Source organism: Brassica napus, chromosome C8, assembly GCF_020379485.1.
Source record: "Brassica napus cultivar Da-Ae chromosome C8, Da-Ae, whole genome shotgun sequence".
Lineage (NCBI taxonomy): Eukaryota > Viridiplantae > Streptophyta > Magnoliopsida > Brassicales > Brassicaceae > Brassica > Brassica napus.
Window position 1 is genome coordinate 9062686 of NC_063451.1, and position 25359 is coordinate 9088044.

The 25359-nt window shown below is 45.1% G+C and overlaps 3 protein-coding genes across 3 annotated transcripts; all 3 read left to right on the forward strand.

Moving 5' to 3' along the window:
* The first annotated feature begins 3197 nt into the window (after nucleotides 1–3197).
* LOC125591842 lies at nucleotides 3198–6713 on the forward strand. The gene is made up of 2 exons (XM_048766710.1): nucleotides 3198–4178; nucleotides 4242–6713. Exons 1-2 carry the CDS (start codon nucleotides 3198–3200, stop codon nucleotides 6711–6713), a joined length of 3453 nt encoding a protein of 1150 aa, XP_048622667.1.
* Nucleotides 6714–13575: 6862 nt separating this feature from the next.
* LOC106412605 lies at nucleotides 13576–14298 on the forward strand. Its single transcript, XM_013853524.1, has one exon. The coding sequence runs from the start codon at nucleotides 13576–13578 to the stop codon at nucleotides 14296–14298; it is 723 nt and encodes a 240-aa protein (XP_013708978.1).
* A 1175-nt stretch (nucleotides 14299–15473) lies between these two features.
* On the forward strand, nucleotides 15474–16085 carry LOC106412608. The gene has a single exon (XM_013853526.1). It carries the CDS (start codon nucleotides 15474–15476, stop codon nucleotides 16083–16085), a length of 612 nt encoding a protein of 203 aa, XP_013708980.1.
* Nucleotides 16086–25359: the final 9274 nt, after the last annotated feature.

Below are 25359 nucleotides of genomic sequence, written 5' to 3' on the forward strand. Positions count from 1 at the left end.
CAAAGGTTTTAAGTATCAGAGAAGGGTCATTGTGGTGGATGGGACTCACCTAAGTGGGAAGTATGGAGGTGTTATGTTAGTTGCAGCCGCACAAGATGGGAATTTTTAGATATTTCCATTGGCTTTTGGGATCATAGATGCTGGAGATGAACCTTCTTGGGAATAGTTTTTCACAAAATTGGCTAGTTGTGTATCTGATGAGCAGCCTCTGGTGATAGTCTCCAACCGGCGCACGGCCATTAAAAGTGCGTGTGATAAGGTGTTTCCTTGGGCAACCCAAGGAATATGTTATTATCACTTTCAAGATAACATTGTCATAAAATATAAAGGGAAATATCTCTTGTACTTGGTGAAAGGTGATGCTTATGCTCATACTGTTTCAGATTTTGACCGGTACATGGCTGAGATACGGAGTGCAAACCCGGACCTTACAACGTATTTGGAGAATGCCGACGTCAGCCTATGGTCAAGGGTTTATTGTCAGGGGCACAGGTACAACATAAAGACAAGCAACATCGTTGAATCTATTAATTCCGCTCTGAAGCGAGCTAGAGGATTTCCGGTTCAGTTCCTGTTGGAGTTCATAAGGGAGAAGCTAGGAAAGTGGTTTTGGAAAAGGAGAGAAGATGCTTTGAGTCTCCCAACTCAACATAGTCGAGGTGTTGAATACTTGCTTGCTGTTCGATCGGAGATAGCGGATACGATGACGGTACAACCAATTGATGGATGGCGATTCTTTGTGAAAGGTGGCAAAATGGACTGTGTGGTTGATTTGGAACATGGAAAGTGTGATTGTGGTGTCTATGCAGTGGAGAAAATACTTTGCTCTCATGCTATAGCTGCTGGAACATCTGCTGGTTTGCATATCTCCACACTTGTATCTCCAGTGTACTCAAAGGATTTTCTGTTTGCAGGATACTCAGAGAATATATATCCTTGTGTTGGACAACAAGTTGAGGAACGCACATGCTTTCCTCCGGATGAAAAGAGTGGTCCGGGAAGACAAGGTTTATGAAAGGAGTGGTCCGGCAATCTTGGTTGGAGCTATCGAGGATGAGAGGACGCAAACCCCGGAAGCAACACAAGGTTTATAGATGCTCAAAATGCAAGGAAACTGACCATACGAAACCACAATGTAAGAAATGACGTGGACGACCTTCAAGTAAGTCGTCCAGAAGGTCGTCCAGTTAGTCGTCCAGAAGGTCGTCCAGTTAGTCGTCCAGGGTTTTTTCTTCCAGAAGACCTTCAAGTTAGTCGTCCAGTGTTTAGTCTTCCAGAAGACCTTCAAGTAAGTCATCCAGAAGGTCGTCCAGTTAGTCATCCAGAAGGTCGTCCAGTTAGTCGTCCAGGGTTTTTTCTTCCAGAAGACCTTCAAGTTAGTCGTCCAGTGTTTTGTCTTCAAGAAAACTTTCAATTAAGTCGTCCAGAAGGTCGTCCATAGTTTTTTCTTCCAGAAGACCTTCAAGTTAGTCGCCCAGTGTTTAGTCTTCTAGAAGACCTTCAATTAAGTCGTCCAGAAGGTCGTCCAGTTAGTCGTCTAGTGTTTTTTCTTCCAGGAGACCTTCAAGTTAGTCGTCCAGTGTTTAGTCTTCCAGAAGACCTTCAATTAAGTCGTCCAGAAGGTCGGCCAGTTAGTCGTCCATGGTTTAGTCTATTTATTGAAAATTTGTGTTATGAACTTATTTGTGTCAACTTCTTTGTCAAATTGCACTACCAAACAAATTTGAGATGGTTTTGCCCTTTATATTATCCGAAATATAGTTACAAAAGGTCACTGCTCAGAAGACTTTCCAGACTACTTATAGTTAAGTCGTCCAACATTCCAGACTATAGTTACAAAATAGGGATCAAGTTCAAATACACACATCAGCCTAATCTATCGTACAAAATAATCTAACGAAGCCTATTTATCACCCCTCATACGCACCCAAGTTGGCATCATTGTCCTTGTTTTCGAACTCATGCGCGTCCGGAAGCTCTTGAAATATATCCACCGCCATCTTATCCCTCATAGTCTTCCCGTTGGCCTTAGCAAAGTCTTTTTTACTAAACTCTATCCCAAGAGCATGACATTCAATGTACTTTACAGTGTACACGCCACAATCACCAGCTCTGGCCGGAGGTATATTGGTCGGTCTCTCATATGTGAATGGCTCCAGGCTGTATTGGGCACGTTGTTCGTCTGAGGAAGCGCACTCAACAAGCAGATAAGGGACCATGCAGAGAAAAGGCTCCATTACCACATCGAGTTCTTCTGGGGAGATACTGGAACAAATGCTGTCCCGGGCGACTATGTGCCTCTTAGGGATCGATATCCACATAGCAATCCAATGAGTGTCGTTGTAGTTCACTGGCGCATAGACATCATCAATATCCGTCCCCCAAACCTTGTTCGATTGGCAAAATGATGGTATAGTGCCTGCATAATAATTCCACGCCCCACCAGGGAGTCTTCTTCCTAAACCGTCCTGATCGGGCTCCGAGTCCTTAAAATCCTTGTAGTTGAATCTCCATAGCTGAGAAAAGAGATGATCAAGGAAGCACATTCTCTCGCTCCTGAAATGTTGTGGGTTAGCGTCGTATCTCTCCCTCAGCACATTAATCCAAGCATCAATATGCTGCATATAAAATAGGGTACAAGTCAGAAGATATCAGACGACTTACCAGACGACTTATTGGTAAGTCGTCTACAAAGAAAACTTATCAGTAAGTCATCTAAGTCATAGTAGAAGACTTACACAGTCCTCCAGCCACTCTAAGGAGGTTCGGAGGATTTGATACCACCAAGTTTGATGTAGCATACATCTTACTCCTATTAGACTTTGGTTTTCTACTTCCTTTTTCTAAAGTTAGGTTTGGTTTTCTATTTTCCTTATACGTTTAGGAGTCGGTAGTTTTCCTTAACCGACTAGGTATTTTATTTTCGTTATATATATGTGCCCTCTCGGCTTTGTGAGAGACACAACTTTGAATTATTGATTAATAAACTAGAGCTTTGGTGTTAACAAACTCTTGAATCCTTTACTTCCGGGCATTCTGTGAGAATTCAACGGCTTTAAGAAGGCTTAGCTAACGGGTATTCTCAGAATTCAACGTTACCTTCGCATTATCGGTTACTACGGATACTTCCGCTCCGTCAGGTTGGTATCAGAGCCTTTCAATTACAATTCCAATCGTGATTATCGATCTTAGGTCCAATGCCCCCTCGCCATCGAATGATTGGGTACAGATGCAGCAATTCTTGGAAGATTTTCAAGAAAACTTTCAAGATAACATGCGACGAACAATGGCTGAAGCAATTCAGCAAGGAGTGTAGGATGGAGTCCAAGCCGCCTGGGCAGCAAACGCAGCTAACGCCGACGCTCCTCGCGCTCAACAGCCTCAACGACAACAACGCCACAACAACAACCCTATCTTTGAAGAACAAGTCGACGATGCATGACGTTTTGGATAACCCCTTCGGCGATAACAACCAACAACGTCAACAACACCACCATCGCCAACATCGCAACGATGATGATTTTCGTTGGAATTCGGGTTTAAAGATAGATATCCCTGAGTTCCATGGAGGATCAAAACCAGAGGAGCTACTCGATTGGTTTGTCACGGTCGACGAAGTCATTGAGTTCAAAGACGTTCCAGAACAAAAACGAGTCCCGCTTGTCACTACGCGTTTTCGAGGGCACACCGCCTCTTGGTGGAGCCAAACTACGTTGTCACGAACTCGTCGTGGAAAGGAGAAAATCACTTCTTGGGAAAAGCTAAAAAAACATATGCGGAAAACGTTTATTCCGTATAATTTTGAACGCTTATTATTCCAAAAGTTCCATAACATCCGTCAAGGTTCACGCTCCGTGGAAGACTATTCTAACGAATTTTATCTGATGCTCACACGTGTGGATATTCATGATTCGGAAGATCAATTGGTGGTGCGTTATATTGCGGGTTTACGATCCCAGATACAGACCATGCTGCACCAGTTTGATCCTTGTTCTGTCTCCGAAGCTCGTCAAAGAGCCCTCCTCATAGAACAACAGTCACGATCAAACACTAGTCAATGGACAAACAACTCTCGTCCTCGCACCACCGCGACAAACGATGACACCAAGACAGCAACACATCGCGAGACTACTACCCCACGCAACAACAATCGACCGGCCAACACAACAGCAGCAGAGGCACGCCCGGCACGGCCGAATGCTCTTCGGTGATTTACATGTGGGGAACGTGGCCATATACAGACAGCATGTCCTCAGGGACGTCGCGGGTTACTTGCTTCTGATAAAGAGATTACAGGAGAACCAATTTATGATGACGAAGAAGAACAGATAGAGAATGTCGAAGAAGAGCAAGTCCCGGGTGATACCGGAACGTTTCTAATGCTCCGTCGAAACTGTTTAGCTCCAAAAACCAGTGAAGCCTGGCAGCGTACTTCGCTATTCAGTTCTACTTGCACGGTGAAAGGGAAAATATGTTGTTTTGTGATCGACTCAGGTTGCTCCGCCAACGTCGTATCAGAGGAAGCCGCGCGTAAGCTAGCACTCACAGCCGAAGCACACCCGCACCCATGCCGTCTCTTATGGATGCAAACAGGAGCAGAAGTCTATGTTTCTAAACGCACTCAAGTGCCCCTATCCATTGGATCCTTCTACAAAGAAACATTATACTGCGATATAGCTCCGATGGATGTGTCTCATATCATTCTCGGTCGTCCTTGGCAATATGATTGGGAAGTACTCCACAATGGCAAACTTAACACACATTCGTTTATGTTTCAAGGGCGCAAGATCACTTTGCTCCCTTCACCCGAGGTTGACATTACCGCGACTAAGGATAATCAACAAAACACGCCAAAACAGAACCTCCTAATCATCTCCAAATCTCAACTTGAGGACGAGCTGCGTGCTGCTTGTCCAATTTTTGCGTTGATCGCTGCCGATGCGAAAATTGCAACGACTAATGTCGTCCAGCGCGAATTTGAAACAATCATCACCGACTTCCATGATCTATTTCCAGAGGATTTACCCGCCGGATTACCTCGTCTAAGAGACATACAGCATCACATTGACCTTGTCCCGAATGTCGTCTTACCTAATCGGGCACATTATCGTATGAGTCTCGAAGAGCACGAAGAGTTACGACGTCAAGTAGAGGAACTATTACTTAAAGGTTACGTGCGTGAAAGTCTCAGCCCCTGTGCCGTCCCAGCACTATTAATCCCAAAGAAGGACAAAATGTGGCGTATGTGCGTCGACAGTCGGGTAATCAATAAGATCACAACATGTTACCGGTTTCCTATACCTCGTTTAGATGATCTGCTAGATCAGATAGGAAAAGCCACTATTTTTACTAAATTGGATCTGAAAAGTGGCTATCATCAGATTCGAATCCGCCCAGGGGATGAATGGAAAACAGCTTTCAAGACGCGCGAAGGGTTGTTCGAATGGCTCGTTATGCCTTTCGGGTTATCCAATCCTCCTAGCACATCCATGCGAATCATGAATCAAGCACTGCAACCATTTATTGGAAGATTTGTTGTGGTTTATTTTGACGACATTCTCATATTTAGCAATTCTCTTGACGAGCATCTGCTGCACTTACGGGATGTCTTACTAGTCCTTCGCCGGGAAAAGCTTTACATCGCCAAACACAAATGTGAGTTTGGCGTTTCCGAAGTTTTGTTTCTTGGCTACGTAGTGTCTGCTGCAGGCCTCCGCGTGGACCCTCAGAAGGTGGCTGCCGTGTCCTCATGGCCAGTTCCGACGACTATCACCGACGTTCGAAGCTTTCACGGGTTAGCGTCTTTCTATCGGCGGTTTGTGTATAACTTCAGCACAATCATGGCACCAATAACGGATTGCATGAAGAACACTACCTTCGTATGGACACCTGAGGCATCACAAGCGTTCGAGCTCATCAAACCTAAGTTAACAACTGCTCCTATACTAGTGCTTCCGAACTTTGATCTACCTTTTGAGCTTCATTGTGACGCTAGTAAACTAGGCGTTGGCGCGGTCTTAAGTCAACAGGGGCGCCCCGTTGCCTATTATAGTGAGAAGATGGCAGGAGCTAGAGCTCGTTACAGTACCTATGACGTGGAATTTTATGCGATCGTGCAAGCAATAAAGCATTGGCGCCATTACCTTGCTCATAAGGAGTTTGTTTTGTTTACCGATCACGTCGCGTTGAAATACCTGGATACACAGGATAAAATATCGTCGCGACATGCTTCATGGATTGCTTATCTTCAACAATTTACGTTTGTGATTAAGCACCAGTCGGGAAAACTAAATAAGGTTGCGGATGCTCTGAGCCGCAGGCACGCGTTAGTTGCAACTCTGCGGGTCAGTGTCCTTGGATTTGAATGCTTCGCGGAGTTATATGCAACGGATCCTTTCTTTGCAGCCGTGTGGACAGACCTTAACCAGAACGTACGCTCTGACTATTCGATTGTCGAGGGTTTCATCTTCAAAAACAACTGGTTGTGCGTCCCCGAGAGTAGCTTACGTTTGCAGATCATTAAAGAGTTACATGGTGAGGGCCATGTTGGTCGAGATCGGACACTTAAGCGTGTGACCGATTCTTATTTCTGGCCAACTTTACGGAGGGATGTGGAATGGTTCGTAGCTCGCTGCACGACTTGTCAACGGAGAAAGGGCCATGCGTCTAATGCTGGTTTATATCTCCCGTTGCCCATTCCGACAAAGCCTTAGAGCGATATCAGCATGGATTTCGTTCTCGGTCTACCTCGCACTCAACGCGGTAATGACTCAATTTTTGTTGTGGTTGATCGTTTTTCCAAGATGGTTCACTTTATTCCTTGTGAGAAGACAACAGATGCAGTCCAGGTCGCTCAGCTCTTCTTTCGCGAGATATATCGCTTGCATGGGCTTCCTACGTCCATTGTGTCTGATCAGGATTCCCGTTTCATTAGTCACTTCTGGCGTTCCTTGTGGAAGTTTTTCAAAACCAGCCTTGATATGAGTTCTGCTTATCATCCTCAAACAGATGGTCAGACTGAGGTCGTCAATAGAAGCTTAGGGAACATGTTACGTTGTCTTGTGGGTAAGAATTTACGGTCATGGGATACTGTCTTGTGTCAGGCTGAGTTCGCTCACAACCACGCTCACAAGAGAAGTCTCGGCTTCAGTCCGTTTAAAGTTGTGTATGGTGTTATCCCTCGAGGGCCGTTGGGATTGATGGTAACTCCACAACCCGGGGAATTTCATGGTCGCGCTGAGGAGTTGATCCGCGAGCTTCACAGTGTCCATGAACGCGCTCAAGATAATCTCGCAGGGACAGTGTTAAAGTATAAGCGAGATGCGGATTCTCGGCGACGAGAGGTTCATTTTCAGGTGGGTGATCACGTTTGGGCAGTCATGACTAAAGAGCGTTTTCCAACGGGACAGTATAATAAGCTCAAACCACGGAAGATTGGTCCGGTGGAGATCATCGAGAAGATCAACGCCAATGCATACCGGCTTCTTCTTCCTCCACATATTCAGACAGCGGATGTCTTCAACGTCAAGCATCTCTTCAAGTTTGAACCTGACGACGATTTGCTTTCAGGATTCGTGGACGAATCTCTCGTACGGGAGGGGACCTGATGTAGCATACATCTTACTCCTATTAGACTTTGGTTTTCTTTTTTCTTTTTCTAAAGTTAGGTTTGGTTTTCTATTTTCCTTATACGTTTAGGAGTCGATAGTTTCCTTAACCGACTAGGTCTTTTATTTTCGTTATATATATGTGCCCTCTCGGCTTTGTGAGAGACACACCTTTGAATTATTGATTAATAAACTAGAGCTTTGGTGTTAACAAACTCTTGAATCCTTACTTCCGGGCATTCTGTGAGAATTCAACGGCTTTAAGAAAGCTTAGCTAACGGGTATTCTCAGAATTCAACGTTACCTTCGCATTATCGGTTACTACGGATACTTCCGCTCTGTCAAAGTTCTACTTGTACGTGGTTTTTTATCGAGAGGTGTTCTATAATGACTGCAAACACAAAATGTTGAAAAGCAATCAGTTTTTGTAGACTAAAGCAAACTATTATGGGAAAAGCAAACACTTACAGACAAGTTTTCAACCAATCAGCGAGCTCCTTCAACTTCTTCTTATCAATTGTTGCAAAAGGATTATAGCCTGGATAAAGCTTTTTGTTTGGAATGATCACTTTGGCCGTGCTGTTTGCCGTATAAGGAGATTGCTGCGAGGCAGCAAGTTTCCTTGTTCGATCACTCTTTGCACGGCAAAGTGCCAAAGCAGCATCCCTCATTTCCAGATATCTAGCATCCTCCTTCTGTAAATCCGAAACAGTGGATTAATTTTTGTCCAATAGAACAAGGCTCGGTTCTGGAGCTTTATCTTTCGAGGAACTAGTATCTGCGGGCACATCTGGACCTTTATCCTCCGGCAAGCTCTTCCTTCCCGCGTTCGTCCCATTAACACTTTCACTCTGCAATATACAAGATGGGTTTATAAAATAATAACCAAAGATCAATTTCAAACAATAATAACCAATGACTTTGTCCAAAGATCCATTTCATACACTATAAACAAAGCACACATGTTCTGACATACAAGAAACAAAGAAAATAATACTTTTCAGTTTTTATTCTTAAGACTTTGTCTAGTCAATCTCTTGTTGGGAGAGGATTCGTTACTAACCCCGGGTTCGAGCGTCGGTTTATGTGGAGGGGTAGTGTTTTGAGCTGATGTCCCTTTCCGTTTTGTGGTGATACCAACCTTCTTCTCCACAGCTTCCACCCTTTCCGACAGATACTTGATCTCCTTAAGGCACGTCCCAAACCCTTCCCTCATGGCATCAACTATGTCCTTGAACATGGTTTTAATATCCTCTTTGGTCAACCCACCAACAGTCGTATGAACCTCTTCACTAGCCTCTGCAGCTGCGTCTTCACTAGCCACTGCAGCTGCCTCTTCACTAGCCTCTTTACGAGCTTTCTTCTGAGGTCTTGGACTATCTTCCTTCACTACCTTTTTCTTCGCTGGACTCACAACCACCGGCTTTGTATTGACCCAAGTACCGGTGACTTCCTAGCAATCCATGGTCCACTTCCACGTTTTCTTCACAAACATGAGTTTAATTATGTTCTCCGCGGGCGTGTCCTCAACATCAAACTCCCATTTTGGAAACATTTCACCAATGTCCTTCTGAACAAAGTTGATCACCCTAGTCTACAGTAAATAGAAGATATGAATTAGATATTTGACGGATTAAGAAAGATGGAAAGAAAAGTCTTCGCAGACGACTTATAATTAAGTCGTCTGGAAAGTCTTCCAGCTGGATGACTTAGTAGACGACTTATAATAAAGTCATTTGGAAAGTCCAGCTGGAAGACTTAGTAGAAGACTTATAATTAAGTAGTCTGGATAGTCTTCTCAGACGACTTAATTATAAGTCTTCTACTAAGTCGTCCAGCTGGAAGACTTTCCAGACGACTTAATTATAAGTCTTCTACTAAGTTGTCCAGTTGGAAGACTTATCAGACGACTTAATTATAAGTTTTCTGCGAAGTAGTCCAGATTGCAGTAAATACCTGACTGAGGATAGCCTCTTTAAAATGTCTGCGTCCTTTGCGACCCTTGTAAGCCAGCATCGGTGGAGACGGATTGTTTGGGAGAGGATTACCATAATTAGCACCCAATTCTGGCAGAGCTGTGTACACCCAGACCTGGAGAGCTTGCGCAAACCCATTAATAGTGTAACAACCCGAAATATCTTTGCCCTTCACAGAGTCCATCAGCACCTTAAACGCGACTCTCCCCCATGGATAATTTTCAAACCGTTCAAGCTCCATCACTAGCCTTGCCAGACTAACCCGTGTAGGGGTTGAATATTTTCTCCCTTCAATGTATCCAGTGAAGATGGCAAGGTACGCGAGCCGCTTGCGATCATCCCGAGACCACCTTTCGCATCTCTCAAATGCTACTATTATCTCCTGAGTAGATGGCCCATCTTCGACATGAACTCCCAACATCTCCCAGAAAGAAGTCAACTCCTTTGTAACAACACAGTGAGGTCTCTCAAGGTCCTCGATGTACTCGCAGTTTAGACTAGTGAGGTTTTCAAACTCTAACAGTGAAAACCTCACAGGTTCTGGACCAACAAGACTCCACAGCTCATACTTCTTCTTTATGTCCAGCTGGAAACCGAGCATGTAGTGAACCAGCCTTGAAGCCCAATCAAATCCCATCTCTTGGAACTTGATGAAAACTCCCAACTTTGACTCCTTCAGCTCTTTATATTCTTCATCATGAAGAGCTTTCTTTAAAGCAGTATGCAACGTCCAACAGGTATGATACGAAATGCTATCAACTGCGGGGGGCTTTTCCCTCTAATGTATGTATCCTACGGGGGAGTTCTGGTATATCCATTTATTTTGCCTGCAAAACAATCAAAGACAACCATCTCAAAATAATCAAAGACTTATAATTAAGTCGTCTGGCAAGTTTTTCAGCTGAAAGACTTATAATTAAGCCGTCTGGAAAGTCTTCCAGCTGGAAGACTTTGCAGACGACTTAATTATAAGTCTTCCAAGACTTCCAGCTGGAAGACTTTGTAGACGACTTAATTATAAGTCTTCCAAGACTTCCAGTAGAACATTTTAAAGCAGACCTGAAAATTCGGAGAAGATATAGTCGTCTTCGACATAGCGGTTATTTATCTGCAAAAATAGACGTGAACAAAAGAACGAGTGTATAAATTGATAGGGAACACGTTTTATGTTCATCTTTTCCCCAATCAATCACTCGACAGTAAGAGATATAACTTACCGGCGGTGGAGTTCAACGAGATGCCTCTGAGAGAATGTGCGCTAGGGTTTCCTCTCAGATCTTATATATAGGAAGCGGCTGTGAGAACGGTGGTGAGAACGGTGGTGAGAACGACAGTGATAACGGCGGAGAGATAACCGGCGGTGAGAACGATGGATTAGAGAGAATCAACGGAAATCGCCTTCGAAATCGCTTTCGAAATCACCTTTGAAAGAAACGGCGTTAGGGTTTTCTTAATTCGCGAAACAGTGAATAAAAAAAAACACCTTATATATGTCCGGTAAATAATCCGGTTAGGTTTAAAAGTACATTGAAAAATTAATGGTTCGGTCCGGTTTGGACGACTTACTAGTAAGTCGTCTGTTGAATACTGTACATCAGACGACTTACTAGTAAGTCGTCCCAGACCCTAAATTTAATCCCTAAACTAAATTGACTAAATTAACTAACTAACCAAGTTATAAAGCCGTAGTTATACTTAAATAATGTTTACTATACACAGAAATAAACACACTTAAGTAAATTTTAAAGTTTTCAAAAAAATATTTATGCATTCCAAAGTCTAACCCTAAGAACACATACAATACTACAACATATGTTGGCAAAACCTAAACCAAAGAATATCATGAGTTTACTTTCACTCATCTATGTTGAAAACAATTAACTTTTGTTATATCTTAATTTATATCTCTTAAAACATATGTTAATTACATGATTTCAATTTTTCACTTATCAAAATATTTTTTACAAAAATTTTAAATTATATCTAAGTAGAACTAGTCTAGACGACTTTCCAGTAAGTCGTCCAGACGACTTACGGGGGTTAGAAACGTAAAAAAAAATTTGGTTTTTTTTGTTTGTTCACAAGAGGCTGGTTGTAATTTCAATAGCCTTTCAGGTTACTTTTGCATTTGATTCAAGTTTGGGTTTACTTTTGCATTTGAAATCAAGTTGTGAGTCATATTTGGCAATTTTCCCTTGAATATGAAAAGTGATTTAGGTGCGAGATGATGTGAACCACACTTTAGGTTCTTTATTCAATATTACCTTTCTAACATACTTGAATTTTTCAATTTAATAATAATAAGAGAAGTATGTTCTAATTTTATATAAATTTCATTAATACACATGTGTTTCATACTGTTGATTTTGGTGTGGTTATAAAAATAATATTTTATATTAATATTCATTGTGATCTATCATTTTTAAAATTAATAGAAGTATATTTATCAATTTACTCTAATGCAAATTGGTATTTAAATAATAAGTAAATCATTTTTTATTTGTGATAAACTGAAAATTTGATTGATTTATTCTGTTATATGCTATGTTAGTGTTTTTGTCACCGCATTTTAAAGTATAATTAAAACAGTTCTATGATTGGTTGTATAATTTGGAGGAGTCGAACTTTTAAAAAAGAATTCTACAAATTCAATCTGGAAATCTAGTTATGACTAAACAAACTAAATAATCCACTTATTTACCCCAAAAAAAAAACTAAATAATCCACTCAAAATTTTAACAGATAAGATAAGAGATTCATATATATATATAAGGTAAAAGAAAAGTAAAACTTAGGAGACAACTAGTACAAAAGGTTGGAGAAAGCACTCATCATGAAAGTACAACATTTTGGTACATCTGACAATTCGTTTTGACTTCTATATGTATATGACCATGTTCAAAAATACGGCCGCAACCGCTTAATCGGCGCTTCAACTCTAATCGTCTCTTGACCGTGGCGTTTTGGGTCAAATCGTCCAAAAACTCTGGATCTTGAAATTTTTTATTTTTTCTAAGTTAGGAGTGCTAAATCATGTAACATGATGGGATTGGATGATATCTATGCAATAACATAAGTAAAACATTGTTGGGTATGAGTCTGACCCTCCCAAAATGCCCATAAGATAATTGTTCTAACACTTGATCACAACAAAGAGACTCGGCTCGTCGACTCGCGAGCTAGCGACCGGCTCGACTCTGGACTGCTTTTAGCTGATGAAGCAAGAACCGGAAGTAGTCGGCTCGATGACTCGAGTTAACGGCCCGACATCCCGGCCCAGTCGTCGAAGAGGCCCACTAGGTCAAGACGAATTAGGTCAACAAGGAACCATCTATAAAAGGAGGAAGAGAGGCAACTATTGAGGGATCCGCAAATTATTACACTCGCTTTCGGCTAGGTCTAGGGTTTTACATCTTGATTCTCGCTGAACCTGTACGGTCCGACGAACCAGCTTTCGCCGGACTAATTCCATCGTTCTTTTCCCCTTTTTGTAACACCATTTCAACTCTTTGATCTAATAAAACACGTCTTTGTCTTGACTCACCGACGAGAACTCGTCTCTCTCTCTCTTTACTAGTTTGTCGACAGATCTCGGTTAAAACAGTTGGCGCCCACCGTGGGGCAGACAAAGTAACGCCAGTAAAAAGATCATGGCTCGATCTGACTTTCCGTCCGACGAAGAGTCACCTACAACCGAAGGCGCCCCGACAGCGGCAGCCTTCGCAGATACCATACTCGAGAGGATGGCGCAGCAAGACGCCATTCAGAAGGCGACGAACGAGCAACTAGCCGCTATCCCCGCAATCTTAGCTCCCTTGGCCGGGAACTCAGCAGATCCTGCCACGACGGTTTGGAAACAGCTGTTTGACACCTATCGAACACCCGGCGTCGAGACCACGGCCAATACAAACGCCGTCTAGGCCCAAACACCCGGCGGTATAGATCTCGTAACTGTCCAGGAACTCGCTGAGCTTAAGCAGTCGTTCCTGGACATGAAAGACATGATGCTCGAAGGACCCACCTCGGCGCCGTTAATCGAACGTCTCCTCGCCGAAACCCTAAAAACCTCGTTCTCCCGGGGAATCACCGACGTACGGTACCGACCAGAAGAGAAAATCCGGCTTCCGACCTTCGCCGGAAAGGAAGACCCGACTGACCATATCACCGCTTTCAATATCGCGATGGGTCGAACTAACTTTTCCGATGAAGAAAGAGACGCTGGCTATTGTCGACTCTTCGTCGAGAGTCTTCAAGGACCAGCCCTCGGGTGGTTCACTGGATTGGAACGAGATTCCATCAACGATTTTCACGACCTGGTGGCCGCTTTCCTCAAGCAGTGCATCATGTTCACGAGACAAGGAGCTACCCTATCCGACCTGTGGAATCTATCTCAGGGAGCAAACCAGAGCCTCCGCGACTACATGGAAAAGTTCAAAGGTGTCGCTTCAAAGGTGCATGTCCCCGACAACATCGCCGTTGATGCGCTGATGAACACCCTCTACTTCAAGTCCCTGTTTCGCGAGGATCTCTACAGAAACCCCACCAAGTCGCTTCAGGATGCTATCGCCAGATCGAACATTTTCATCCGAATGGAAGAAGACACAGCAGCGATACTCAAGAAAATCAATGCGACCGCTAAACCGATAGCTCCAAAAGCTCCTAAGGCACGCCAAGAACCTCGACAGCACGCCACAGGAAACAAATCCAACCAGTAGAAAAACTTCTTCTATGTCGTCGAAGATAGAAACCCCTCGGGATCAACTGTCGTCGTGCGCGAGAAGCGTTGGAACGTCTGGAAAACGACGAGAAGTCGCAAACCCCATCGGCGCCTTCAACTTTGAATCCTGGCATGACCGAGCAAAACCTATGGTGCAGCTACCATAAGTCCAAAGCGCACGATACGAGGAATTGCAGGCATCTAGTTGATGACCTCTTCTCATCCTACGAAAACGGAACAGCAAACGTCGAGCTTCCCAAGCCTAGGCCAAACAACACCAAGAGCTGGAGAAAGAACAAAGAAAAGAAAGCTCAGAAGAATCAAGACAAGGCCGGAGCCTGACCCTGACGCGCCAAAGATGACAAACCAGAAGAGCAAGACGAAGATGAGGGCGAAGCACAAGTCGAAGAAGAGCAACCTCGTAATCGTCGACGTGTCCAAGTCATCCTCGCACGACCGAGTTCCTCCTCAAACGAGGAGGAGGAAAAAAAAGTCCGTGACTCGCACGCACACTCCAGCAAGCGACCAAGCGAAAATAGCGGACCAGAGGGGTCGTATGATTTGAGAAGCAAGCTCAGGCGAAAGTCGCAGACAATCGACTGCGTGCACAACTCTAAAGACGATCTTCGCTCAGTCATCGAAGAGTCCAGAGCTAAAAGAGTCGAAGACTCCAGTATCCGACCCTACCTAAAGCCCCGAGTCGTCGATCTCCACGATAAGCTCACCTCGAAATCTGAAGACCTCAGGATCAAGCTCAATCGACCCAAACGTTCCGACTTACGACGAAAGCTGAAAGAAACGAAAGTCAAGACCGGCGACAAACACGAGCCTATCGCCGAGTACTTGTCCAGCGATTTGAGGGTCCAATTACAGAGCAAACGAGTCGAGCGCGCTCCCTTCTTAAACATGATTATGGGAGGCTCGCCTCCTTGTGGCGACTCGGTCCGGTCGGTCAATGATCATCGACGACATATAGTAACCTCGAAGAAATGGCCATCGAAACCCAAGAATGATCCCCAGATCACTTTCTCACCCGACGATGCCATCAGTGTCCACCTACCTCATAATGACCCTGTACTCGTCGAAGTAGGAATCGTAAAGTGCGACGTCGCCATAGTCCTGATTGATACTGGCAGTTCAGTCGATCTGATCTTTTGAGATACACTCGATAAGATGGGAGTTGACCTGCGTGATATGAAGCCGTCGTCTCGCTCCCTCATAGGATTCAACGGAGCTTCTGAAACAATGATCGGGACAATCAAACTCCCAGTCTACGCATGCGGGGTAATGCGCACAGTCAAGTTCTCCGTCATCAGAACGAAGGCTCCATATAACGTGATCCTCGGGACCCCTTGGTTGCATTCGATGAAGGCAATATCAACAACCTATCATCAGTGCGTGAAGTTCCCAGCACCAAACGGTCAGGTGCAAACACTTCGAGGGGACCAGCAGGCCGCACGCGACCTACTGATTGCAACGGTGAGGATGCAACAATCGACTCCTCGCATCAACGCGATATCAAAACAGATTAAGCCCCAAAAGGACGAGATTCTAGAAGTCACACTTGAGGACTCTGGCCAAAGCAAAGTAGTTCGAGTCGGCGCATTCCTCTTCGAAGAAATGCAATGCGTGATCATCGACTTCCTGAAGCAAAACACATCGACCTTCGCTTGGACGACCTCAGACATGAAGGGAATATATCCCACCATAACGTCCCACGGGTTGAATGTCGATCCAACCATCAAGCCCATTCGCCAGAAAAGACGCAAGCTTGGCCCCGAATGAAGCAAGCCAGTCAACGAGGAAGTAGAGCGACTGTTCGCATCCGGTTCGATCGCAGAGGTGCGATATCCAGAATGGTTAGATAACCCAGTTTTCGTCAAGAAGAAAAACGGAAAATAGCGCGTCTGCGTCGATTTTACCGACCTAAACAAGGCATGCCCCAAAGACAGGTACCCGCTTCCGCATATCGATCGACGGGTCGAGTCGACTACTGGAAACGAGATCATGACTTTCATGGACGCCTTCTCAAGATACAATCAGATCATGATGCATCCAGACGATCGAGAGAAGACAACATTCGTCACAAAGTAATGCCGTTCGGCCTAAAGAACGCCGGCGTGACTTACCAACGACTCGTCAATCGAATGTTCGCCGATAAATTGGGGAACATGATGGAGGTCTACATCGACGACATGCTGGTTAAGTCACTCCGCACAGTCGACCACCTGAGCCATCTGTAGGAGTGCTTCAAGACGCTGAACGAGTACGGGATGAAACTCAACCCGGCAAAATGCACCTTCGGCGTTACTTCAGGCAAATTTTTGGGACCCAACGAGGAATCGAAGCAAATCCTAAGCAAATCACTGAAATACTCGACCTTCCCAGCCCAAAGAACAGCCGAGAAGTCCAGCTACTGACGGAGAGAATCGCAGCGTTAAACCGCTTAATCTCAAGATCTACGGACAAATACCTCCCCTTTTACGAGATATTGCGCGGGAACAAGCGTTTCGTCTGGGACGAAAAATGCGAAGAAGCATTCAGACAGCTCAAGCAATATCTAATGTGTCCTCCCGTGCTTTCCAAACCAGAAGCCGGTGATACACTCTCTCTCTATATTGTAGTGTCGTCTATCGCGGTCAGCAGCGTCCTCATCCGAGAAGATCGAGGCGAGCAGAAACCCATCTTTTACAAAAGCACGCGAATGTCCGACCCAGAGACTCGATACCCCACCCTTGAGCAAATGGCTCTTGCCGTTATCACATCAGCAAGAAAGCTACGTCCTTACTTCCAATCACACGATTGAAGTACTGACAAATCAGCCCCTGTGCACCGTATGCAAAATACCAATCAGTTCAGACGGTTATCGAAGTGGGCTATCGAGCTCAGTGAGCACGACATCGTGTTCAAAAATCGAACGGCAGCAAAATCTCAATTCCTCGCCGATTTCCTAATCGAGCTCGCGCCGGAGCTAGAACAAGACCTGGTCCATCAAAGTCAAAGCTGGATACTCCATGTCGACGGATCGTCAACAAACAAAGGATCGGGAGCAGGAGTCCAGTTGCAATCACCGATAGGAGAATTAATCAGACAGTCGTTCAGTTTTGGCTTCACCGCTTCGAACAATGAGCGGAATACGAGTCATTGATCGCAGGACTGTGACTCGCTAAGGCGGTCAAACCAAAGCGGCTCAGTGCATACTGTGACTCGCAACTCGTTACCAGTCAGTTTAGTGGCGACTACGATGCCCGCAACGAACAAATGGACGCGTACCTTAAAGTCGTTCAGAGGATTCACAAAAGTCCCCAGAGGCGAGAACGTGTGCGCCGACGCTCTCGCTGCCTTAGGCAGCAGGCTGCACGATCAAGTGAAATGAATCATTCCCATCCACAAGATCGACAAACCAAGCATCGAGCTCCCACCTAGCGAAACGACCATCGTAGCGCCCATAACCGAAGCTGTCCCCATGGATGAAGACCCCGCAGCGGAACAAACTGAAGCCGCCGACTGGAGGATTGAATTCATGTACTATCTTGTCGATGGAAAGCTACCTCCCGAGAAATGGATTGCGAGACGACTTAAAACACGGAGTGCCCACTACATCGTCTTAGATGGAGAGCTCCATCGATGGACCGCGACCAAAGTACTCTTGAAGTGCATCCACGGCGAGGAAACAAACCTTGTCATGGCCGAAATGCATGAAGGCGCCGCAGGAAATCACTCTAGAGGACGAGCACTCTCCCTGAAAGTCAAAAGCCTCGGCTTTTACTGGCCAACAATGAACGCAGACTGCGAAGCCTACGCTCAACGATGCGACCAATGCTAGCGACACGCCTCGACCCTATGCCGAGCTCTCGACCAATACTACGAACGATGACAGCGCCATACCCTTTCATGCGGTGGGGGATGGACATAATCGGCCCTATGCCGAGCTCTCGACAAAAGCGCTTCGTCCTAGTCTTAACTGATTACTTCACAAAGTGGATCGAGGCGGAAGCTTTTGCCAACGTAACAGAAAAATAAGTACAACGGTTCGTATGGAAAGACATCATCTGTCGCCACGGCCTGCCTTACGAAATAGTGACTGAGAACGGCTCTCAATTCATATCAAACAAGTTTCGAGAATTTTGCGAAAGATGGAGAATCCGACTCAACAAATCGAGCCCGCGGTACCCGCCGAGCAACAGTCATGCCGAGGCGTCCAACAAAATCATAATCGACGGATTAAAGAAACGCCTCGACTTGAAAAAAGGATGCTGGGCCGATGAACTCGACGGTGTTCTTTGGTCGCATAGAACGACTCCTCGAGGAGCGACAAAATCGTCTCCTTTCTCAATGGCCGACGGAGTCGAAGCTATGGTTCCCGCTGAAGTGAAAGTAACCAGCCTACGTCGATCAAAAATACCACAGAACATTGAGCTCAACAGTGACATGCTGCTCGACGCATTGGACGCCATCGAAGAGCGACACGATCAAGCTCTGCTCCGCATCCAGAATTATCAACATCAGATCGAGAACTACTACAACAAGAAGGTCAGGTATCGACCTCTCGAGTTGGGCGATATAGTACTCCGCAAAGTGTTCGAAAACACCAAGGAGTTGAACGCAGGCAAGCTGGGGACTTACTGGGAAGGACCATATAAAATCGCCCAAGTCATCAAACAGGGAGTCTACCGATTCGAGACGTCGACCGGTGAACCAGTTCCCATAGCACGGAACTTCATGCATCTCCGAAGATATTACTCTGTAGAAGATATCGAACAGTCGCGTATTACTCACCGTCGATATTACTTGGTCAAACCTCAAAATCAACGGTGAATGACATTCAGTAACTTTCACCCGCAAAAAAAAAAAAAAAGAGTAATATCTTGAATGTGCATCCAATGCCACTTTCGCTCACCAAAAAAAAACGGGTGAATGTGCATCCACTGCCACTTTCGCTCACCAAAATGGAACTACAAATGGCTTGATCCTCTCCTGGAGGTACGTAGGCAGCCTTAACCGGTCCAGCTATAACCAAAAAACAAAACAAATCTTCTCAATGAGAGGGAGTACGAAATTGTTTTTGCGATGCTTACGCACGAGCATGACTCCGTCTCTCGAACTAACGTACTAGCACTCGCACCCACTAGCGAGCATGTCCTGTTCAGACACGTGCTCGGGGGATTTTCGGTCCTGTCACGGCTTCAGCCGATACGATCGAGACTATAGCTTTCAACCGTCTTATATTCCTTTAAAGCCGGGTTTGGCCAACCGAGTACTCTAGGATTACTTAAAGATCGACTGAGAATCGTTGTCGCTCGAAAAACAGACGATTTTCTTCGGAGTCGAAAGTTTAAACGTTTCGATGACTCGAACTGTCGGCACAACGCGTCTAAGTTCGATAAACCATCTGATCAATCTTCAGGTTTACTTTGAAATACTGACCACATCGCCAGATCAAAATCGTTAAAATTTAAAGTCTGAGACAAAAATCGACGACTCATCAAAAACCCTTTTGGCAGTTCCGAGTCCGAGAAACCTCGTTTCGCAGCTAAGGCAAACTTCGTTTAAAAAAAATATATATACAAAGGCTTACTAAAAGTTCAAACGAGAAACGAAGCCGCAAAATCAAACCAAAGGGGTTTAGAGTTACAACAACGAAAGCCTCGCAGAGCTGAAAGCGAAAGTCTAAAGAAAACAACAACAACACATAAGATCAGTCTTCAGCGCGATCAAGGTCTTCTCCGATGACTTGAGCTCCGAGCGGATTAGAGGCACCTCCGGTCCCATCTGTTTTCAAATCAGGCGGGTTCTTAACTCCATCAACGTTTCCTTGTTCCATGGCCTAAGACTCCTCGAGATCCTCCTCTGTTCCTTGTGGATTACTCGCGGGAACCTGTTCATTTGACTTATCCCCACCATCTTCCCCAGCTGTAGAATCAGAAAGTTCGACCAGATCTTCAGGGTCCAATCCTGTCCCATCCTCCCCCAGAGGAAGATTCGGATTCACATCGCTAAGTATCGGAGTTGATTGCTCAGATCTTCAGGGTCCAATCCTGTCCCATCCTCTGTTCCTTGTGGTTGACTGCGACTGGAGCCGGGCTCAGAGCGACTGGAGCAGTCGTCGGTTCAGAAGCGTCTTCGGTACTTTCGATCCCGCTGACGTCGCCTCATTCTTGAACGGAAGACCCCTCGAGGTCTCTTTCCGCCGGTTCGTTCGATCTATCGATCGCATGATCACCCTGAGAACTCATGGGAGTTTGGAGAATGGTTGCGGTTCCAGCATCGATCAGATTTGTTTTTGACCCGTACGGGTCGATCGCTGCCAATACGTTCTCGTTCAAGAAAGGAGACGGAAGATGAATTGGAGATAAGCAGAGAAACTCTTCGGGGATCCCGCCAACAGTTAAGCGATTAGCCTCTTCTTCGAACTATTTCTCCTGCTCAGCAAAAAAGTCGATCGTCTCCTGCGGAATATCAATCCCACTTTCCTTAAGCGCTTCGAAACATTTCTTCGTTCCAAAGGCTTGGCTCTGCAAGGATCTCGCCGTCTCAAAGTCGCCGCGACGCTTCTTGAGGTCTCGAATCTTGGTAAAACGCTGATTGCATTTTACGATCATAGCTGTTTGAACGCGGACTCGCTCATGCGTAACCTCATAACTCCGAGAGTCCCTCAGCCGGTTGACTTCCTTCAGATGCCTTAAGGCCATTGCGACCTTCTCCTTCTCCCGAGCAGCATTTTCTTCCTCCAGAGCAGCCTTCTCTCGCTCGAGTCCTCTGATCTTCTCGCCAGCAGTCTTGAACTTGCCCTTCAGTTCCCCGAACTACTCCGCAAACTTCTCCTTCTGAGCCTTCTTCTCTTTGAGTAACCGACTCTGCTCCGCTGCAGCCTTATCAATTGTCGCCTCAAATTCGCTTGTTTTACGGTTGAGAGCTGTGTCCTTCACTCGCACGAGCTTTTCAGCTTGCTTCAGCTTGGAGATAGTCACTTTAAGAGTCATGTCGTACAACTTGACGACTTAATTCATGCTTCCGTCGCTCTGCAAAAACAAAGGAAAAAGTCAGAACTTGAAGTGAAGAGAAGGCAAGACAAGGAAAGTAATCCTTACTATAATCTTAGTCCTCGCTGCGTCGACGTTGGCATCTTTGAAGAGGAGGTCTTTAACCGGCGGCATATCTTTTGAGCCACCTCGAATTTGGCGAACTAGTTCAGCACACTCAGTCGGGGCATAAGCGAGCAGTGTGTCGCCATCATACTTAAACTCCACATGGTCCGGGAATTTTATTCGACCTCCCCTCGAGGCCAAACCGCTGCTCCACATCTTTGTCGTGACAAGGTTTCTTCCTTCTCCCCAACAGAACATTCGAGGAGTCGTCCAATTCAACGCTAGTCTGAGTTGCGACATCACGATTAGAGCTATCAAGAGCAACGAGCTCTCGACCCTCCACATCTCCGCTAGGCTCCGATCGCTCCTCGACGGACTTCTTCCTCTTTTTCTTCTCTTTCTTCGTCTTCTTCTTCGGGGACTCATCGGATCCAGTCCCAGTCTGAGTCTCGATTGAAGCAGATGGACCAGGGGCAGACCTCTTCTTCCTATTACCATCGGTCACTGACGGTTCGGCAGTCTCTCGATCGGAAGACTCTCGCGCAAGGTCTTCCCTCGAGGAGTCGACATTAACCGGGCCTACAGCCGGCGCCGGCGGGATTACGAGAGAAAGGGGCCCAGATGAAGTCATCTCATCAGGAGTCGCAGAAGGCGTCTTCTTCGCTCCGCTCAGTTTTTTCTTGATTAACGCACTTAAGTCCAGAAGATCTTTCATTTCTCTAGCTGCGTTGATCACCTTCTGCTTGGCGCGAGTGAAAATGGAGAACCGCCGCTTGTTGCCGGTAATCAAAGGTAGTAGGTCAGATCTCCAGTCTCCAGCGAAAGACCGACGAGTCAGATCTAGATAAATCTCTCGAGCAAACAGATGCAAGCAAAGAAAAATATATAAAACGCGTTAAAGGACTTACTCTTCGATATCCTATCAACGGCTCGTCGAATCCTCTCGACGGTGATATCCTTCCAACTCACTTGAGTGAGCGACGCGAGAGCACGAGCGCTAGCTATAAAGTCTTCGGGATAGGAGGCTGTATCCGGGTGGTCAACTGCAGCCAAGCGCAAAACCATCAGAAAGAAAAGAAAAGGGGGTTATCGATAAACTATCAACAATACTCTACCAAGTTCACGATTCCATAAAAATCGAAAGGAATCGCCGGGCAGCTCTTCGAAGGCGAAACTGTCAGACTTGACGTAAAAGTAGAAGCGCTGCCAGTTATTCGTCATGTTGGGATGATCGACGATCACGTTGTAGTTAGGCCTCATCTGGATCGAGTACAACCCATCCCCCATCGACTTAAGGTACGTCAACTCTTCGAACGTTTGCATGCTCATCGACATATTGATCTCTGCTGCCGTCACCATCAAGGCCACTGAGAAACGGAGCGAACCGTTTAAGAACTGGCTTATCGCTGCGTCGCGATGTCTCGCATAGGATTTGACGAGTCAAGGAATCGGAAACCAGAGTTTGGTCTCGTTCTGAAAGTATGACTCGTATACGCATTGAAATCCCACCAAAGGGAACCACAGTCTATGGGCTTTCCTCGGAATCAGAAAAGTTACTCCGGCTCCTCCGCACGCTCTCAGCAAAATCTTCACGCTGCTAGGAGTCGAACGAGTTCTCTCAACGTTCTCCCACGATTGTCCCTCCATGATCGGAGGACGTAACAGCTCCCGCGCCAACGCTGGGAGATCTTCGAAAATCCCTTCAGGATGGTAGCAGCACGGAACAAAATCAGGAGGAGGGATCTCTCCGTCACTCGCTCCACCTCGATCATCTCTCGCACAATCTTGCGCTACCGACTCAACGACTACCTTTTCCTTGCGAATCAGATGCACTGACTCAGCAACCAGGACCCGCTGAGGCATATCCATATTCGTTGTGTCCATCATGGCTTCGCGGTGAATTGTCTCGAAATCAGAAGGGGAGTTCGACTGACGACTCGCGCAGGACTCGATTCAGTCGGCCTCGCCACCGCTTTCCCTTTCTGTTCTCTGGAAAGCCTACCGCCCAACGACATTCTCGTAATCTAAGACTAAGAAGCTAGAGAGAGAAGCAGAGACAAAGAGAGAAAAAATACCTGAGTCGGATGAAGAATGAAGAAAATGAGAGGCGAGAGGAGTATTTATAAGAGGGGAAGCACCTCACGCTCCGAGGCGTCACCATTAGACTTAGATGGGCCTAGATGGGCCCATTTAGGCGCGTGAAGTTCACCACGTCTCGCGATGGTTTGACTTCTCGAGGTAAACTAAGACCGGTTTAGATTGAGAATGGCGGTCATGACCGAAACCAAAGAAAACCGTCAATTCGGACCAAACCGACGAGATCACGAATCGCAAGCAAGCTGCTTGCATAGTCAAGGAGTCGGCGAGATCGCGAGTCCAGAACAATTGTCTTGCAAACCCTACTTCCAAATTCGCTGAGTCGGCTATGCTACTCACCAGCGAACTGGGGGGACTTACCGTTGGGTATGGGCCTAACCCTCCCAAAAGGCCAACAAGATAATTGTCCTAACACCTGATCACAACAAAGAGGCTCGGCTCGTCGACTCGCGAGCTAGCGACCAGCTCGACTCTGGACTGCTTTTAGCCGACGAAGCAAGAACCGGAAGTCGTCGGCTCGATGACTCGAGTTAACGGCCCGACATCCCAGCCCAGTCGTCGAAGAGGCCCACTAGGTCAAGACGAATTAGGTCAACAAGGAACCATCTATAAAACGAGGAAGAGAGGCAACGATTGAGGGATCCGAAAATTATTACACTCGCTTTCGGCTAGGTCTAGGGTTTTACATCTTGATTCTCGCCGAACTTGTACGGTCCGACGAACCAGCTTTCGCCGGACTAATTCCATCTTTCTTTTCCCCTTTTTGTAACACCACTTCGACTCTTTGATCTAATAAAGCATGTCTTTGTCTTGACCCACCGACGAGAACTCATCTCTCTCTCTTTACTAGTTTGTCGACAGATCTCGATTCAAACAAACATGAGTAAAATAGTAAGAATCGTGGAGAAAAAAGTCTGGAAACAAAATTAGGGTTCTTGGCCGACAGGGTGGTATGAAGAAGATGAGGATATTTCGGTAATTTGTATTAATTAATGACAAGTGCCGCTATTTAAAACAAGTGAAAACATGCTTCATAAGAGAATTGAACCCGATATTTCTTGCCGTAACAAATGTCTCACCTACTACCGGCGCATGTTGTTTCTTTGTGTAATATTCACATGTATTAATATATATACAGTAGAACCTCTATAAATTAATACTCGATAAATTAATAATCTCTATAAATTAATAAATTTCGTTGGTCCCAACTTGGACCGGTTCAAAATTTGACACAAATAATAAGATAATATTTTTTTTAGAAATTCTATGTAAATATATGGTCTCATTAAAATTATAAATTAATAATATATATGTATACATATTTTATATAAGTAAGAACCTATTATTACATTGTTTGTTTTATATTCACAATAGAATTATCTTTATATTTTTCTTAACATTTAATATATTTTTGATGAGATTTAGTAATATTATATCTAAAATCACATTTAAATTATATGCAATATATATTATGTACACCAAATAATATAATAAATTAATATAAATATTAAATTTCAAAAAAATAACAATAAATGTCTATACACTAAAATGTTTAAATTCTAAGTGAAAAAGTGAAAGACTATTCCGCAACAAGTTGTAAAGGTGCAATTTGTCATACAGATGAAAATAAATTGAACCCGGTCCGTAATCAAGTCTACTACTTTCCAAGAACCATTATCTTGATATCTCGATCTTGATCGAGTTTCTTCTGGAAACTGTTCCCTCAGAGGATTTCATGACTTAATGCATCAGGCCCTCAGCTTACATGATTTAAAATATCTAGTGATTCTCATAAATTGTTTTAAAGGACGTTCTTATTTTCTAGATGAACTGATATGTTGTTTCTTCAAATGATCGCATCTAAGGCAATTAAT